At 39.4% G+C, this 18081-nt stretch overlaps 1 protein-coding gene across 14 annotated transcripts in view; it reads right to left on the bottom strand.

Moving 5' to 3' along the window:
* NRXN2 (neurexin 2) overlaps positions 1-18081 on the bottom strand; it is a 1344669-nt gene that overhangs the window by 548840 nt on the left and 777748 nt on the right. For 13 of the 14 annotated variants that reach the window (XM_068260058.1, XM_068260059.1, XM_068260060.1 and 10 more), the window contains one exon: positions 14652-14675. The exons of the other annotated variant lie outside the window; for it this stretch is intronic. In XM_068260058.1, the coding sequence (XP_068116159.1) occupies positions 14652-14675 (24 nt within the window). The remainder of the gene's footprint in view (positions 1-14651; positions 14676-18081) is intronic. 14 annotated transcript variants of the gene reach the window in all.

Genomic DNA, 18081 nt, shown 5'->3' with positions numbered 1-18081 from the left:
AAACCTGTAAAAACTTAAAAAGCAGATTTAAATATAAATAAAACTGTGGACTATCCTAAAAGTAATTTTTAGGAGAAGGAAGATAGATACAGTTGTTTCATTTCATTAGTTTATTTTCAACTCGGGTGTCCTTTAAAGGACATCTGAACTAAGGGGAATATGAAGGCTACCATATTTATTTTCTTTTAAACCATTCCAGTTGCCCGGCGGTCTCGGTATAAGGCAGCCCACTCCCTAGTTTATGATAAATCCAGAAGGTCCGCACACTCATATGTAGACCAAGTCTGCTGTTTTATTCTAAAAAACGTGACACAATTCCATTCCATAACCAACGATTCGTTTCGGGGCCCCGAGGGGTCCCCTTTGTCAAGGTAAACACACAGAATGGCAACACGTGTAACTGACAAAACATTCTGATATATAGGCAGTGATGGTGTCTGTGACCCCACCCCTCACATTCAAAATTGCTGCCCAGCCATTACATTGGCATATGATGTCAAACATTAGCATAATTGGTCATTTGCATGGATAAACAAATCAATATGAACAGTTGGTCATTTGCAAGGATTACCAAACACACTGTTGTTGTACAACACTACTGCTTAAGTGGTCATACTCCCTTATGTCATACCTGACACGTTAGATGGGCCATGCTCCGCTCTGCCGTTCAGCTGTGGACCCTCAATAACCGTACAGGCGGATGTCCCGCCTCCGTTTTGTCCGTGCACCAAGTCTGTGTGATAGACTCAAGGTGCTAGGGCTTTACTGCACACATCACGCGTCACATCGTGCGCCCTGTGGAATGCCCACTCTCGTTCACGCTGCAACCGCATGGCATATACATGGCGCATCCCCCGGCAACAGTCTATGCTGGGTGGACATGTGCACTAGCGACGGCACGTGATGGTTGCATTCCTTGTGGCCATGCGGTTGCAGCGTGAACGAGAGTGGTGCAGTTTTGGGGGTGTCTGAGGCAAGCAAAGCTGGGCAGGATGATAATGATGATGACAATGATACGGATACCACGTGGGATCCTAAGAGACAAGATGACCAAGGGGATAGTTCAGAGGGGGAGCCAGAGAGGAGTAGGAGGAGACAAGTTGCTGAAAGAAGCAGGGGGAGCTCGTCATCAGAAACAGCTGGTGGCAGTGTCCGGCGCCAGCCAACATGCCCTTCAGCATCAGCTGCTGATGCCAACATAGTGCCATCACCCCAGGGGGGCTCAGCGGTTTGGAAATTTTTTAGTGTGTCATCCGTAGATCAGAGCAATGCCATCTGTTATCTCCTCCTCCAAAAATTGAGCCGTGGAAAGGTCTAACACCCACGCAGGGACAACTGCCTTACGAAGGCACCTGCAGAAAAGTCACAAACTGCAATGGGAAGAGCACCTGAGCAAAAGCAGCACACAAAAGCAAAGCCACCCTCCTTCACCTCTTCCTCCTTCAGGTGCAGCATCTTCAGCCGCTTTCTCCCTTGCACCTTCAACGCCACCCTCCTTCACTCTGCCTCTGCCCTTGAGCGGTTCCTGCTCCTCTGCCCACAGCAGCCAGGTGTCCGTGAAGGAAATCTTTGAGCGGAAGAAGCCAATTTCTGCAAGTCACCCCCTTGCCCCGCGTCTGACAGCTGGCTTGGTGGACTCTGAGGCCTTCCGTAAATTTGTGGCCATTGGGACACCACAGTGGAAGATACCAGGCCACAATTATTTATCTAAAAAGGTGATACCCAAACTGTACCATGAAGTTGACAGGCAGGTGGTGTCATCTCTGGCACACAGCATTGGGTCAAGGGTCCACCTGACCACGGATGCCTGGTCTGCCAAGCACGGTCAGGGCAGGCGCATTACTTACAAAGCCCACTGGGTCAACCTGGTGACCGATGGCAAGCAGGGAGTACGTGGCTGTGCAGCGGACCAACTTGTGACACCTCCACAGCTTGCAGGCAGGCCTCCTGCCACCTCCTCTCCTTCTCCTCCTACTACTCCTGCTACATCCTCTTTGCTATCATCCTCCTCCTCCTTGGCTGAGAGGCAGTTCAACTCTACTGGTGCTGCGATCTCCTCTCCAGCTACACAGCCCAAATCTCCCCAGGGCCTATGCTGCATGCCAAGTACGACGGTGTCACACCATCTTTGACATGTCTTGCCTCAAAGCGGAGAGTCACACTGGACCAGCTCTTCTGGCTGCTCTTAACAAACAGGTGGATCAGTGGCTGACCCTGCACCAGCTGGAGATCGGCAACGTGGTGTGTGAAAACGGCAGCAATCTCATTTAAGCTTTGAATTTGGGAAAGCTGACGCATGTACCCTGCATGGCACATGTGCTGAATCTAGTCATTGAAAGATTTGTGTCAAAGTACCCAGGGTTAGAGGACATCCTGAAGCAGGCCAGGAAGTTGTGTGGGCATTTCAGGCGGTCTTAACACGGCCATGGAATGCTTTGCGGACATTCATCGGAGAAACAACTTGCCGGTGAGATGCTTTATATGTGATAGCCCGACTCGCTGGAATTCGACCCTGGTCATGTTCTCTCGCCTGCCAGAACAGAAGAAAGCCATCACCCACTACCTGTACAATTACAGTAAAAGGACACAATCCGGGGAGATGGGGATGTTCTGGCCCAACAACTAGACACTAATGCGAAATGCATGTAGGCTCATGCGGCCGTTTGAGGAGGTGACCAACCTGGTGAGTCGCAGACTTGATCCCTTAAGCTTACTTCCTGGAGCGTGCCGTGCGTAGAGTGTTGGATCAAGCTGTGGAGGAGCGTAACCAGGAACAGTTACCGGAGGAACAGTTGTGGGAGTAATTTTCACCAGAACCAGATGTTTCCTCAACACCTGTGGCAGCACAGAGGAGGGAGGAGGAGGAAGAGTCGTGTGGGGAAGTGGAGTCAGACTTGGATGATGAGGAAGGTGATTCGTTTGAGGAGGAGGAGGAGGCGGTGGCAGAAGAACAACCGCAGCAGGCGTCGCAAGGGGCTTGTGCTGCTCGACGTTCCCGTGGTATTGTTCATGGCTGGGGGAGAGGAGGAGGACTTACCTGACGTCGCTGAGGAAGAGCAAGAGGAGATGGAAAGTCTGCATCCAAATTTGTGCAGATGGCGTCTTTCATGCTGTCCAGCCTGTTGAGGGACCTCCATATAAAAAAACTGAAGGGGAATGAGCTGTACTGGGTGGCCACGCTACTAGACCCTCGGTATAGGCACAAAGTGGCGGACATGTTACCAACTCACCAAAAGGCATAAAGGATGCAGCACATGCACAACAAGCTGGCAACTATGCTTTACAATGCATTTAAGGGTGATGTCACAGCACAATGCAATAAAGGTACCACTGACAGTAATCCTCCTCCCATGTCCACGCAGGCAAGGACAGGACGCTCCAGCGATCTCATGGTGATGTCGGGCATGCAGACATTCTTTAGTACAAAGCCTCGCCTTAGCCCTTCCGGATCCACACTCCACCAATGCCTCGACCAGCAGGTAGCCGACTACCTAGCCTTAAGTGTGGATGTAGACACTGTGAGCCGCGATGAACCCTTGGACTACTGGGTGCGCAGGCTTGACCTGTGGCCAGAGCTGTCCCAATTTGCCATCCAACTTCTTTCTTGTCCTGCCTCAAGCATCCTGTCATAAAAGACCTTTAGCACAGCCTGAGGCATTGTCACTGAGAAAAGAAGTCGCCTAAGTCACAAAAGTGTTCAGTACCTCACCTTTATCAAAATGAAAGAAGCATAGATCCCGGAGGGCTACTGCCCGCCCGAAGACTAAGTCAGTCTCCACACACAGCATCTCTGCCTGCACGCCGTGTGACTGCCTGCCCCAAGACTAATTTGCTCCCCACACAGCACCTCTGCCCACTTGACTGCCTTCTCCGCCACCACCAACAGGGTCCAGGACTCCAGGTGGATTCCTGAATTTTTAAGGCCACTGCTAGCAGCGGCCACTATAATAATTTTTCTGGTGTGTGTACATGCCTGCCTAATTTTTCTGGCTGCACTGCAGCTGCAACAACAAAACAAAAGGCATGTACATGTGTCAATTCCCCTTTGTGATCATTACCTTGCCTCAGTGAAGGGGCTTGCGTATCACAATGAAGCAATGACCGACGTGTATATGAGTGTCTTGGGGGGGGGGGGGGGGGCACACCAAAGATAATAAGGTCATTGCTTTATTGTGGACAGACCAAATTTGATCAGCTGGACAGTCACTGTTGTTCTATTATTGAGCTACCACAGCCCGGCGACCATATGGGCTTGAAAACCGCCACGGCCTGCACTCTGGCCATGGTGCGCACCAGTCCAGCTGACATCGGTGCTGTCATCCTGCCCCGTTGCCATGGCTACGGGGAAGCCCTCCAGGAAATCCTGTTCTTTGAACGGGATTTCCTGATCAAAGCGGGCGGGGGGATGCCGCTGAGCAGCGGCTATCATGTACGCTACATGATTTAAAAAAAAAAAAAAAACTGCTGCGCTGCCTCCTGGCGGAAAACATTAGACCGCCAGGAGGGTTAAAGCACTTTAGGCCTGCAATTTAGCATTCAATGTGATTTCTGCCCTTAAAACGATGCTTTGCGTCAAATCCAGATTTTTTCCCTGGGACTTTTGACATCTATCCCATTCCGCCATGCCCACCTCCAGGTGTTAGGCCCCTTGAAACATCTTTTCCATCACTTTTGTGGCCAGCATAAATGTTTCTAGTTTTCAAAGTTCGCCTCTCCATTGAAGTCTATTGCAGTTCGCAAAAGTTCACGCAAATCAAAACGTTTGGCGAAAGTTCGCGATCCCGGTTTGCAAACCTAAAATCGGATGCTCGGGCCATCTCTAGCTATGGACTGGAATGGTGGTTTAGTTGATAATTCTGCCTCTACTGAAGCTGTAAAGTGGCTGAGTTTACAGACCAGCAATTTGTCCATTAATGGATTCAGGTGGCCATATTTGGTAGGTTGTTATTATGAGTTATTATAGTTTGTTTTATTAATGGTGGTCCCTACACTTTTATTAATTTGGCTGCCTTTTCTGGACCTCTTTCTCCCTGGGAAGTTTCTTTTTTGTGAAATATTGTTCAATAGCAGCTCCCTGAGAGTCTTACTAATGCTTTGCGAAAAGGTTAGAAATAATTATTTTTCTGAAAATTGTGCACTTATGGAGGGGCCTATAATGTATTATTCGAAGTATAAAAAAATCTTGTTAAAAAAGACTTAATAGGTCTGCAAAATTACATCTGGTTGAACTCGATGGGCGTATGTCTTTTTTCAACCCAAGTAACTATGTAACATCTGATGAGACAAATACCAAAAAAGACTGCACAGCTTTCTGTCTTAAATGTGAAGGAGCATCCATGTTTTTTCTTTCACCTGGGATCTGGGTTGGTATCTTCCTTCTGGCGATATGTGTCATAGCTGTGCTTATGCTCCCTCCTTTTACACACAAGAGAGTAAGAGTAAGGAGAGATTAGGTCATAGTGAAATATCGGAAAATATTGCCGATTTTTTACTATATGACTGAAGTAGTAGAATATCAGTCACTTTACCAATATGTCACTACTGGCTATTTCCTGCACTCTTTTTAACTGACACCTTTATCAAATGTACGCCCCTAATCACTCCACAAAATTTAGATGGGCTACCCAGTGTGAGGATCTGGAGCTAGGACTCTCTAAGTAACAACTACTGTAAAAAAAAAAGTCTCCAGCAACTGAATAATTGCATGACATACCACTAAAATGATGCCAAGCAATTCCCACCCAGCTCTCTCTGAAGTCACTTCTAAATGACTTATCTGGTTTACACCTTTGCTATTTAATTATTGACATATACCATCACTGTCCAGTTCTAGGGGACCAAAGGATACACACAAGAAACTTCTTTTGTTATCATGAAGTGAAATATATACACATTACTCTAGCAACTGACATTAAACCTCCATGTATCCCAAGCCAGAATCCTGCCTCTTACCTTACCATTACAAGCCCCCCCCCCCCCAACTAAATTGCTTCTACTATAAACTAATGTGCAGCAAGCACTCTTCACCAGCAAATTGTGAGAGTGACTGCACTGGCCTGCAAAGGCTTTATTTCTACATTGTCTTCTCTTTGAGAAAGGGCTCTTACATGATCACCAAATGCTAGAGTATGGACTTTTACTGAAAATAAATCTGCTTAGGTGGTGTGCTGGCTGATACCTGTAACATGTATTACTATTGATGGGGTTTATGCCATCCCTACAAGCTATATAGAAACCGTACTACAATGGGCATATAAACCCAAGAAGTGCATTAAAGCGGACACAAACCAAACATTTTTTTAATTCAAAATATTTAGTTGCACCACTCTGACACATACAAAGATAAATAAACACTCCTTCAAGCCTATGAGCATTTCAGTGCATGCTGTTCACCCTTCTCTTTTCATAACTAGGGTTATACAGGTGGCAGCCATTAGCAATTCCTCTATTGCCAGACACCTCCTACTCCACCAGTCTGCCGGATTCTGTCCCGGCAATTTGAAAGGAAGGGAGGGGTTTCTCCAATAAATGTAAAATATTTTATATTTGTCATCATGCAGCTGAAAAAAGGCTGCTATTTATTATTATAATTTAGAAAATTTTAAAGTAATTTTAAATCTTGTATTTGTAATGTGGGTCCACTTTAATCAAATATACTGTTGACAAGCAACAAACACTCTACCTCACTGTGGGGGGCATGATGATGTGGGAGTCCACTTCATAAAGACAATGGACTTTCAGTCATGCTATAATTGCTGCAATGCATTCAATTGCATAAAATGGGGAAGAGGCTATAACAGTTTGGGGGTTGAAGAAAGGGGCATCAAAGATTAAAAAAAATAAAATATAGTGGAAGTGGGCGTCATATATGTAGCTGTTAATGGTTTTAGAGTCTGGCTTAAACTGGTAATTAACAAACATCTACAGCCTTGTACACACCATTCTAGCTATGCATAAAACGCTTAAAAAAGAAAACTTGAATTTCTTCTTAAATTGACACAAATATTGTTTTATTTTTAAATATTGTAGTCGTATCCAGTGATCAGATCATTACTCAGATCTCACATCGATCGGATGTAGAAAAAAGATGCGATTCTTCAAAAAAGTGATTTTAACAAATTCCAATCAGAGTTCCAATCATTATTCCAATTGGATATCGAGGAAGGATCATAAAAGAACATCGGATGCTAATGATAATAAATTATGTCCTAAGCAATAAACTTTCAGCAAGAATGTCTTGGTATCTCTTTCACTTTCTTAGAACAGAAGAAGTGTCTCTGTATAAGGCACGATACACAACATGCGATTTTCATTTCAGATCATATTTCCAATGAGAAAATGATCAGATCAAGAAAAATACAGTCTACTGATTGCCAGCGACCAATTCCAAGCTTGACATCAATCTTTATTTTACTGGAAGCAGATTGGACATGATGAAAAATATCGATCAAACTACTGGCTATTGTTTCATACGCATGTCCTATTTATTTAGGATTGATACCCAATCATAAAAATGATCGAAAATCTGATCAGAATTTTTTAAAAATCCCATGCTTGTGTACTCTACCTTTCTGCTTTGATGTGAATACCAATTTGATCACTCATTCGAATAGGATTCAAGTGGATTTGCTCGAATAGGATTTGAAGTAAAAATTGCTTGGCAGTTTTTTTAACCACTATATATTGGAAAGTGAAAGGCACACTTCAAGATGTTAACATCCATTGTACTCATTGTACTTAGTTAATGTCATGTATAAATAAGTGAAAACTGCTGAATTCTGCAATGACCCTCTAAATAATTACTATTCACTACTGTTTACTAATAATAGTACGCTTAGTCTTTCAGCTTAGCTTTGTTAATGTTTAATGAATTCATTGATATGCAACAGTATTTGCATATGCCTTTTTAAATGTTAATATTTAATGTAAATTCATTGATATGTAACAGTATTTGCATATGCCTTTTTGAAATGAAAAATTAAAGAGACATGTAAAACAAAAAGCTGGATATGACTATAATTTTAAAAATAGAACAATATTTGTGTCAATTAAGAAGAAATTACAGTTTTATTTCAGTAGGTTTATGCACATCTTCTTGGCTAAAATAGCCATAATTGTTATTAATATATGCTATAAACCTGCATGTTTTTGCACATTAGCAATACATTGTTTTGAAGCTTAGAAAAAATATTTTCGTTTGGGATGGAATGGAAAAGGGTTAGTATCTCTTTTGTGTTTTTCCTATTTTTGGCGTGATCCAATTCACTTTTTCTCATAAGTTTTCTCCTAGGAGACACTTTTTCATCTTCTGTTTAGAATAACTTTTCAGCAGCACTCTGAAAATGAAAAATAGAAAAAAATACGGGCAAAAATATTCTGAGTATTTTCTTGCTTGCTGATGCCTTAAAAGGCATTTTATTTATAATGTGTAATGTGAGATAGTTTACCTTCAAAGTCTTACCTCCAAAGATAGCAACTTTTTTCATTTCAAAAACTATTTTATTGAGAAGCCATTCAAGCCAATAAAAGTACATACAAAGGTGCAAATAAAAGGGGACCTACTGGCTTCGTAAGCAACTTTTTTTGTACAGACGAGAAGAATTAGAACATCTATCAACTTTTTATTGCTGTCCCTCATTATCTGGCACCACTATAGTTCATATTAAATCCACAGAGATCTACAGAGGTTCCAAAAAGAGAAAATTAAGGAAAATGCCTTCTTTTGCAATACAGTCAAAAATGTTAAATACTTTCTACACTGTCCAGAAACATAATAGTCCTGGAGTTGGACTTTAATTACTATAATTTTTGGGGTCTCCAGTATGACCCTTTATGTTTATATGGAATTCACTAAATACTGAATGGTTATATTTTCTATTTCAATACAGAATAAAAATAACTGGAGAGCACAACATGGTGTACTAAGTAGAGGAAGCTCTAAAAACAGCAGTATACAACACAACAACAAAAGATCTGTACCTGCACCATAATTCTTGAGACTCTGCAAAAACGTTGCTACATTCACCGCAACACCCACATTCCTACTACACATAAAATGAGTCACCTTTCTATAGTAACAGTGTCTGCAGAAATGGAACAGTAGTGGTAAACTCCAACAGCCACACTGTTAGACTGAAAGGAAGACATTAACTAAGACATTCATCCTTAGTCACAACAAAAGAGTGTTGGGACTTAATGTGATCTCCATATTGACTATGGAAATGTCTTGCCACAAATGACAATTGTGTCTCTTTTCAGCAAGAGAAATATTAGTCCCCCCATACCTACAGGTTTCCTTGTTTGTGATACGGAGTAGATCTGATTATTTAAAATGTCTTACTGACTACAGAACATTTTACATGACCTAACCCTCCCAGAGTCCCAGACTGTCTCAAACAGGAGCAGAGATAGCAAAATATCACTTTATTGATTGACTTGTATTGCTTTCAAAAAAATAAAAAACAATGAAGACAACATATTTCTGAAACAAGATATATTAGTGGAGTTTGGATGCTCTGGTCAAGTAAAAGCAATGAGTCCTTGTTAGGACATTATGATGCACTAATAAACTAAACTGAAGAGGTGAGAAGAACCTCTCCACAATTTGGGATGAATCCACTAAATATTAGTAAAATTTAGGTGTGCAGGCAGTGCTCATAAATTACTTCATTATTTTTGTAGGCAAGAAAGTGACCCCCTCAAAATGGTCCTAATTTAAAAACAGAATGAACATTGTAATAAAGTACTTATTCAGAGATGTCCTATAGGTAAAACTTGATGTCTGAGTCATCATCAACAGAAACTGGAAATGTGACAAAACGTGACTAAAGTGAACTGAATTTTCCTATGGGTCAGTGATGATAGGTACACACAATGAGATTTTCTGGCAGGTTTACTGTCAGATTGATTATTTCCAATAAGTTCGATCTGATTTCTAATTGATTTTCAATCAAAATCAATCGGAAAACGATCGGAAATCGATTAGATTGGACAAGTTGGAAATAATCGATCCGACAGTAAATCTGCCAGAAATTCTTATTGTATGTACCTAGCATAAAGTCAGTCACCCAAGTAAAGCATGGACAGGCAGGTCAAAGGGAAAGGACTTCCTTTTGACACTGTATCAATGATTTGTATATATTTCTCCTGGGTGTAGCTGTTTGCCAAAACATAATTTTATTGTGCAGTTTTAACTAAAGATAACCTCTTATTATGAACATTATATTGTCATATGCTCAGATTATGTTGCTTAGGTTTATGTAAAGCACACCTTACGGAGAAGAAAAACTACGATGACTTTATAATAAAAAGAAGTTTTAATGTGGAAAATACTTTTTCTTTATTACAAAGAATAAAAAAAGCTATTACCTGCTAAACTGATGTAGAGCTAAAATACTAAACTTGTTCTGGCTCTCAAATGGTTTCATCCTAGACTTCAAACATAAATGGAATAGATTGAGTTTAAATTCTGTCCTCCTACATATATGCCAGCAGACCTATAATTACCATTCCTCGTATGTATTTTTCTGGTAGTCGTTGTTACATTTTCCAAGTAATTTAAGCCAAATGCTTCCCAACTAATGTAGAAATCGTACAGAAACTAAAGTGCCTTTACGAGCGTTAACTTAAGTCAGACATTTGCCTTTTGTCTAAAATATGGACCTTTACCTTGGTACTTTAAAGAGCAACTGAAGCGAGAGGGATATGGATGCTGCCATATTTATTTACTTTTAAGCTCAACCAGTTGCCTGGAAGTAGTGATGAGCAGAAAGTATGCCTATGCATAATTATGTATCGTAATTCACAATTACGCATCATAATCGTAATGCAAAATTTTGAAGAAAATCATCATTAATTTTGTACGTAATTGTAATCATTTGTAACTTTGTATAATTTTCATATACGTTTGTGCCGATATTAGTGGTTAATAGCAAAGCCCCAATACTTGTTATTGCTACCAAAATTTCTACAAATGTCAAAGAAAATAGTGGGTATGCGTCAAAAAGAAGAATTATTCAAAAAGACCTTGTAGTTTTTGAGAAAATCTATTTTAAAAATGCAAGTGTCATTTTTTTGAGTTTAAAAAACATTTTTCTTTGAATTTTAAAATCTATTTTCTCAAAAATTGCAAGGTCTTTTTGAAAAATTATTTTATGACTTATATTATCCACTACACTCCTTAACATATGTTGCAATTGTGGTGACAATAGCATGTATAGGGGCTTTGCTATTCCCTGCCAAAGTCGGCACAAAATTAAAATTACACAAAAATTCATGCAAAATCAATTATAATAATACGAGATCAATTGAATTAACAATTTGTAATTACGTATAGGCGTAATTGCGTATATTTGCTCAAAATTTTACATAGTCATAATTAGCTGATTATGATCATCACTGCCTGGCAGTCCTGGTGAGCCTCCACCCTTAATTTTTTTTAGCCATAGACCCTGAACAAGCATGCAGCATATCAGGTGTTTCTGACATTATTGACAGATCTGACAAGATTGCATGTTTGTTTCCGGTGTTGTTCAGACATTACTGCAGCCAAATAGATCAGCAGGGCTGCCAGGCAACTGGTATTGTTTAAAAAGGTATAAATATGGCAGCCATTTTCTTCTCAATTCAGTTGTCATTTAATAAAAATATTGTGTTTTTCCTGCTTGTTTAACTGCAGAAAAATATTGATATTATTATAAAGTCTACAACACTGGCAGTAAAAAGTCACGCGCTAGTGCAACAAAATTCCTATATCAACCTATTCTAAGCAAAAAAGAGTGCAATAAGTAAATTATTAGAGCTAGTTGTATGGCACAGATGCAAACGGTTTGCAGATAACCCAAAATACCCAGCAGACATCTCAATACTCATAATAAACAACTGAAACCTTTTACAGATGTTATACCCAAATGTGTGTACGATTTAAATAAAATCCCTTTTGTGTAGTTCATATAAAATTATTTTTTATCGATGTATACACCAGCACAGTGTCCTTCCAAAGTCTCCCCGTAATTGGAAAGGATTCAGGTTAAAGGTTAGAGTTAGGAAGGGGGAGAAGCTTTGTGGTAACGGGACAGGGTGATAGTTAGGGGAGGTCAAGGGAAAGATGTATAGTATTAGTGAGAAGTTAGTGGACCCCCTCAGAGGAACAGACCAGACACAAAAATGTTGATTAGTAAACAAGTCATTAATTAGATTTCAGTTTATTAGTAATCAAACCTCAAGTTATACATATCACAGATCACAAGAGAGGGGACATGCAGGAGGGGGGTAGGGTCATGCTATTAATACATCCCTGAACAAAGAGGCCAAATAGATCTTTGGTCATGGAGGTATTAATTACTCAGGCATGCAGTTAATGAGGTTAATGGAGGTAAAGGGAGGTCCATCCAGTTCATGCTAAAGCCCCATGCTTGTTGAGACACGGCAGCCAAATGAAGCAAGAGGGGTCAGGTAGAAGGGCAGAGAAATGTGTAAAGAACTGTGTAATGGAAAAGAAACAAAAAGTATAAATTATAAGTATAAAATAAATAAAAGGTAATTGTGTTAGTGTAAAATACAGACAACTGGTGTGTAAATTGTAAAATGTGTGTGAGACGTTAAAAGATATTATCCAAGGCAAATAAATAGATAAATGATTAAGTAAATAAAAGTAAAATAAATCCTGCTAAAAAAAATCACAAGGCATCAAAGTGCAATAAAATTAATAAAACTGTAACCTGTTGCACTTCGTGACTCATGAATAAGAGAAAATAAGAGGAAAGAGGGAGTGTGAAGAAAGGACAGGGGCATATGTTAGTGAGGTTACAATACGGGGTTAATGTGATAGGAATGGAGTTGTGTTATATCATGCCTTATTGCAGCCCCCTCCCACTTTTAGCATGCACTAAGAAGGAGGGTGATCTATAATGGCAGCCAGGTTGGAGGAATATTTTTATGTCAGTCATTGCAAAATAAGAACATAACAAGGATGGGGGGGGGGGAGAGAAAAAATGGATGTCAGGGTTATAGCAGCTAGACAATAAGCTGTGTATGACGATATTGTTATTCATGAACTGCGAACCACACTCCCTATAGCCTACAACAAAGGCTGCCATGAGAGAAATTCACCCTCCAACCTCAGCCCATTCAGTAATACAAAAAGCAGTGTTTGATGCTGAGAGATTATGTGCATGAGTCAGTGAGGTTACTGAGAAAGAGCGGGAACAGAGAGGAAAGGGTGAGGAGTGTTGAAAGGTAAAGGAAGAGCAAAAATAAAATAACCAAAAATGGATTATGAGTAAATGTAAAAAAAAAATAAAAAAATCTACACATGGTCCTTAAAAACAAAGAGAACAAATAAATCTCCACACTAACCAAGCCGCGTAAACACAGAGATAACATGCTGCCTTATCATCTGATGACAATACACACAACTACCACACGATGTCACTCTACAGCTTGACCTGCACCTTGCCGCAAATGCCAGACAATTCAGAATCACGAATATATTGAATCATCCTTCCTATCTATGACTAGTCAGATGAACCATTCATTTATGATATATTTGTTGTTGCTTCTACCTACATTGCAAATCCACAGCCCTTCTCTTTAAAATATACCAACTGCTCTTAACAGCCACTCATCTGCAATAAATAAATAACAGGGCATAAATGCATTACATACAACCAATAAAACTCACGCTATGCAAGGTTCTGCACTTTGCTTACAGGAAAAAATAAAAAAATAAAATATCTACAGAATATTTTCCGTAGCAGGAAGAAAAATCACCCTGCACATATTCTAATGACTGCTTCCTAATTATCTCGAAACAGCTCTGCAGCTCTTCCAAAGACCACAGGATGTCACTACTATTCCAGTTTACTTGCAAGGAAAAACAGGGAAATAGCAGCTAAAATTGTAAAGTGATTTTATCACATATTTTGAAGTATATCATACCTACTGACCGCAAAAAAAACCAAATCATTTCAACAAATTCCTTAATTATTACCTAAAAGAACCAGTGGGTGTCATGAGACACCAGTTTTCACATCGATTACTACCAGAAAAAAAAACAAGTAAACTAAGAGCCTTTTACAGCCTGTGCTGTAAATGGAATGCAGCAGAGGCATAGGGGAAAAAAAAGGTTATGATAAACAAAAAACATAATATCTAAACTGAAAATATCACCAATATGCAGTGCACCTCCTTCGCTCCTACATTCATGAGAATATAGATACATGCGTAACTATTGCATTCTACTGATGGTTTTTACTGAAACATATTGCAGCTTGTTAACTCTTCTCTTTAAATTAAGGAAATAAACAAACTGATCCTAGTATTTATTGTGAACCTGTACACTTTTAGGGGGGAGCAATAATGTTGCACATACCCATAAAAAAACAAATGGGAAGCACAAGAAACAAGACAAAAATAATATAACGTGGAATTCATTAAAAAAATATAAATGAGAGTACCAGTCTACAATAACATGGTCAGGAAGAGATATAGAAAGGATTTTGTAAAGGAGAGTTTTAGGGTGAGAGGTGAAAGGGTATAGTGGTTGAGGGACTTTTGGTTTTTGAGCTGTGAACGGAACAGAAGACAGGAGCTGGAATAAACCCCAGGGATACAATTGGAGTGATATCTACCAGATAATGGAGTTTGTTTACCAGAGCATGTCCGATGCCTGCATGCTTTAAGACGATCGAAAGAGAATAAAGAAAAAAAAAAGATATAATACAGGTACGGAGAAGGAAGGAGAAGTTACCCCTTGCTTCATCCTCCAAGTCAATCTGCCCCATCATCCACTTAATTTTGTTTAACCCAAAAGCAGACTCCCACCAGAAAACTGAGAGGATAATGCTTATATTCCAGTTGGTAGAGATACAAAGTTAGTATTGGCAGTAAGTGACTGGATAGGGTGGACAGGTGAGGAATGGAACTTGGGGATATAAATAAATAAAAATATTTTTAAATAAGATATGTTAAACAAAAAAAAAAACACGGCCTTAATACTATATTATATGGTGTAAAACGGCAATTTGAAAATTTGGGGCATATTGTTATGTCATATACCAGTAAAATTATAGAAACGTTAGCCAACAGAAAGACAGTGAACTTTAAAGTGGAAACTCGGCCAGCTTTTTTACTTTTTTTATATTGAATTTAATGATGAAAAGACTGTAACATTAGACATATTTATCTGATGTTGGTGTTTCTGTTAGTGGGACTGATGTCAAAAAGAGAGAAATGTTCACACTGCGCAATTTCAACACCCAATCAAGTTCATAAAAATATATTTAAAAAAAAAATCTCTTGAATCGGATTCATACTTTAAGTATGAATCACAATGAAATAAAATCAGCCTTATCAACTGACACTTCCTGATCTATTGGACAGATACAGCAGTAAGGTAATGTGGCCATCCACATACTGATTTTTCCCATTGATATATGGCTGATTCTATCTGATTGATTATGATTGAACCTGCTAGAAATCAATGCAGTGGGCAGCCCCAATCAATAGATATTCAATACATTTTTTCAGCCAAAATCTGTTGAATAGATTGATTCATCGAGATGGAAATTCGAGGTCCATTGGTGGCAGGCCGAGAGTGGTGGCAAATCGATGGCCCATAGCATTGCACTGGACAGAACAGTGCAACACTGCAGATCGATACATTTTTAATAGATATTACTGTATTCCTAATGTGTGGCACACATCAGATAGATCCCTGTCAGATTTGATATGACAGACATCTGACAGGAATCTGACGGTAGAATCTGATACCCATCTATAAGTATATGGCCACCTTAAAACTGGCCATACACATATAGATTTCCACTCCAGTATTCCAAAATGATTGATTTCTTTCTGAAAAAAATAGATTCTGAAGGAATCAGTTCCTACCACACACTGTTCTTTAGATAAGTTCTAAACTGGTTCCACTCGTAAAAAAAAAAAGTTGAAAAATAGATATTTATGGCTGGAGTTCCAATTTAAATTACACTGTAAACTTCTACAACATAAATGCATCTTTACAGGTCATTATATAAGTAATAAAATATATAAAATTACACAGTTTATAAACATTTTACCATAACACATTAGTCTCTAAACAATAGAAAAAGCAGTAAGTCTGGAGAAATAGGTTACATGTATTACATGTATTATATACAATAAAAGTCAAACAAGAGATACATTATGTATAGCAATTAACTATCCTTACAAGACATATGCATTATAGATATGATGATACAAACTAAAAAAAAACATTATAGATAATGATGAAAACTAATAACATATATTTTTTTTTTAAATAAAATGCTATTTCTACTAAGTTAATTAATTGATATCCTTAGTCTGTTAGTGGATGCTGAGCTAAATTTGCTTGAAAAGACAGGCAACATAATATACGAGACATAGCTGACTCTATTACTTCCACCTGTAAAGCTACTGATTACTGGTAATGAGTAGCCTCAGATGACTATGAGAGCACAGGCAAGTTGGTAATATAAGATAATTATGTTATTTCATGATCATTTAACTACTGCCAGCAATATATGACTGCTGTGTATGATACACAACGCTCCAAAAGGACTCACTGGGAAAATTACCATAGAGCACAATTATCTCCATATTGATAAAGAAAAAAATATAGTAAATTGGAAAAGCCTGAGTATTGTATGTGATACTCTTTTTGGGCCCTGCCACACTGCAGATCGATTTTCCATCCATTTTTGTTTTTAAGGACATGCTCCCATTGACCTACATTAAAATCATTGTAAATTGGTGTCAAAAGATTGCGACTTTCCAAAAAACTGTTTTTGCTGCAACTTTATCATGATTTTAATGCAAGTCAAAGGGAGTGTGTTTTTAAAAATAAAAATGGATTGAAAAGCGCTCTGCGGTGTGGCACAGCCCTACTTTGCGCTTACAAAAATGATGATGTTCTTTTCAGAGTCTTATTTCCTTATCATGATTTTTTTGAATCAGGATTCAAAAATTCTTGCTTTTACTAATGGCTAACATATTAAGAGAAAATGCTTGTACACAGGCTCACTGTTTGTCACCCTTAACTATTGCTGCATGATCATTAGAGCAACATTGCTGTGTATGATGAGTGCTTTACAGACACATTCCTCACCTGTAGCTGAGACGAGTATATTGTTAGGGTGGAAGGATTAGAGGGTGGTGCACAAGTGAGAGCCTTCTGGTGGGCGTAATAAATGAAGAAACAATCTGCACATCTGACATTTGTTTGTCAGTATTGTTTATAGAACTGGCATTAGATAGCTAAACAAAGCTTGGTGTAGTTTGGTGTAACATTTTAAGACACCTGGGTACTCAGTAGATTCTGTGCCCCGATCCTGCAGGATGAGTGTCTGGGACAAGGATTTTTTTTTCTGTTGTGTGTATGAGCCTCAAGTCATCCTTGATTCCTGCCCATGAGACCTTTGAGGGCCCATTCCCACTGGGGAGATTTGCAAGGGTTTTCCACAGATTGCAAAATTGATGGTGATTGCTAGCGATTTGAAAAGCACTAGTGCAATTAATAGTATATGGCAGTCATCTCACTGCAGCGATCGCTGGTAATTAGTGATTTGCGGTAAATGAAAACACGGTGCTTGCAGCGCTTTTACAAGATTTTAAAGAGATTGTGATTGAAATATTAAGAAAGAGCGCTCAAACATTGTGAAAATGTCCAGTAAAAATACACAAAAAATCCCTGTCACAAAACGCTAGCAATTTTTCTAGCGTTTTGCAATCCCCAGCGTGAACGGGCCTTCGTGTAAACTCAGTGGCTTATAGCTCTCAGCTTGCATAGCAGAGACTTTTTTTCCCTGGTCAAGTTGATTAGGAGAGAAGGTGCAGCAATACAAATGAAGTAAGTATTGAGCCTCTCCTTCTGCTAAAGCTTATCTTACAGATTCAGATATGCTGCTCTACTTTCTGTATACTGTATGCACTGTTTTACTTGCTACTAGTGAAGAGGCCTGCCCGTTAAAAAATGGGCGCTAGGCCTTTAGGCTGCCTTTGCAGCTCTGGATGTCTTCTTTAAATCTGGGCTAGGCCACTATCAGCATAGAGTTGCTATGT

The sequence above is a fragment of the Hyperolius riggenbachi genome, chromosome 11, assembly GCF_040937935.1.
Source record: "Hyperolius riggenbachi isolate aHypRig1 chromosome 11, aHypRig1.pri, whole genome shotgun sequence".
Lineage (NCBI taxonomy): Eukaryota > Metazoa > Chordata > Amphibia > Anura > Hyperoliidae > Hyperolius > Hyperolius riggenbachi.
The sequence above is the reverse complement of the archived record's forward strand: the minus strand, read 5'-3'. Positions and strand labels throughout refer to the sequence as shown.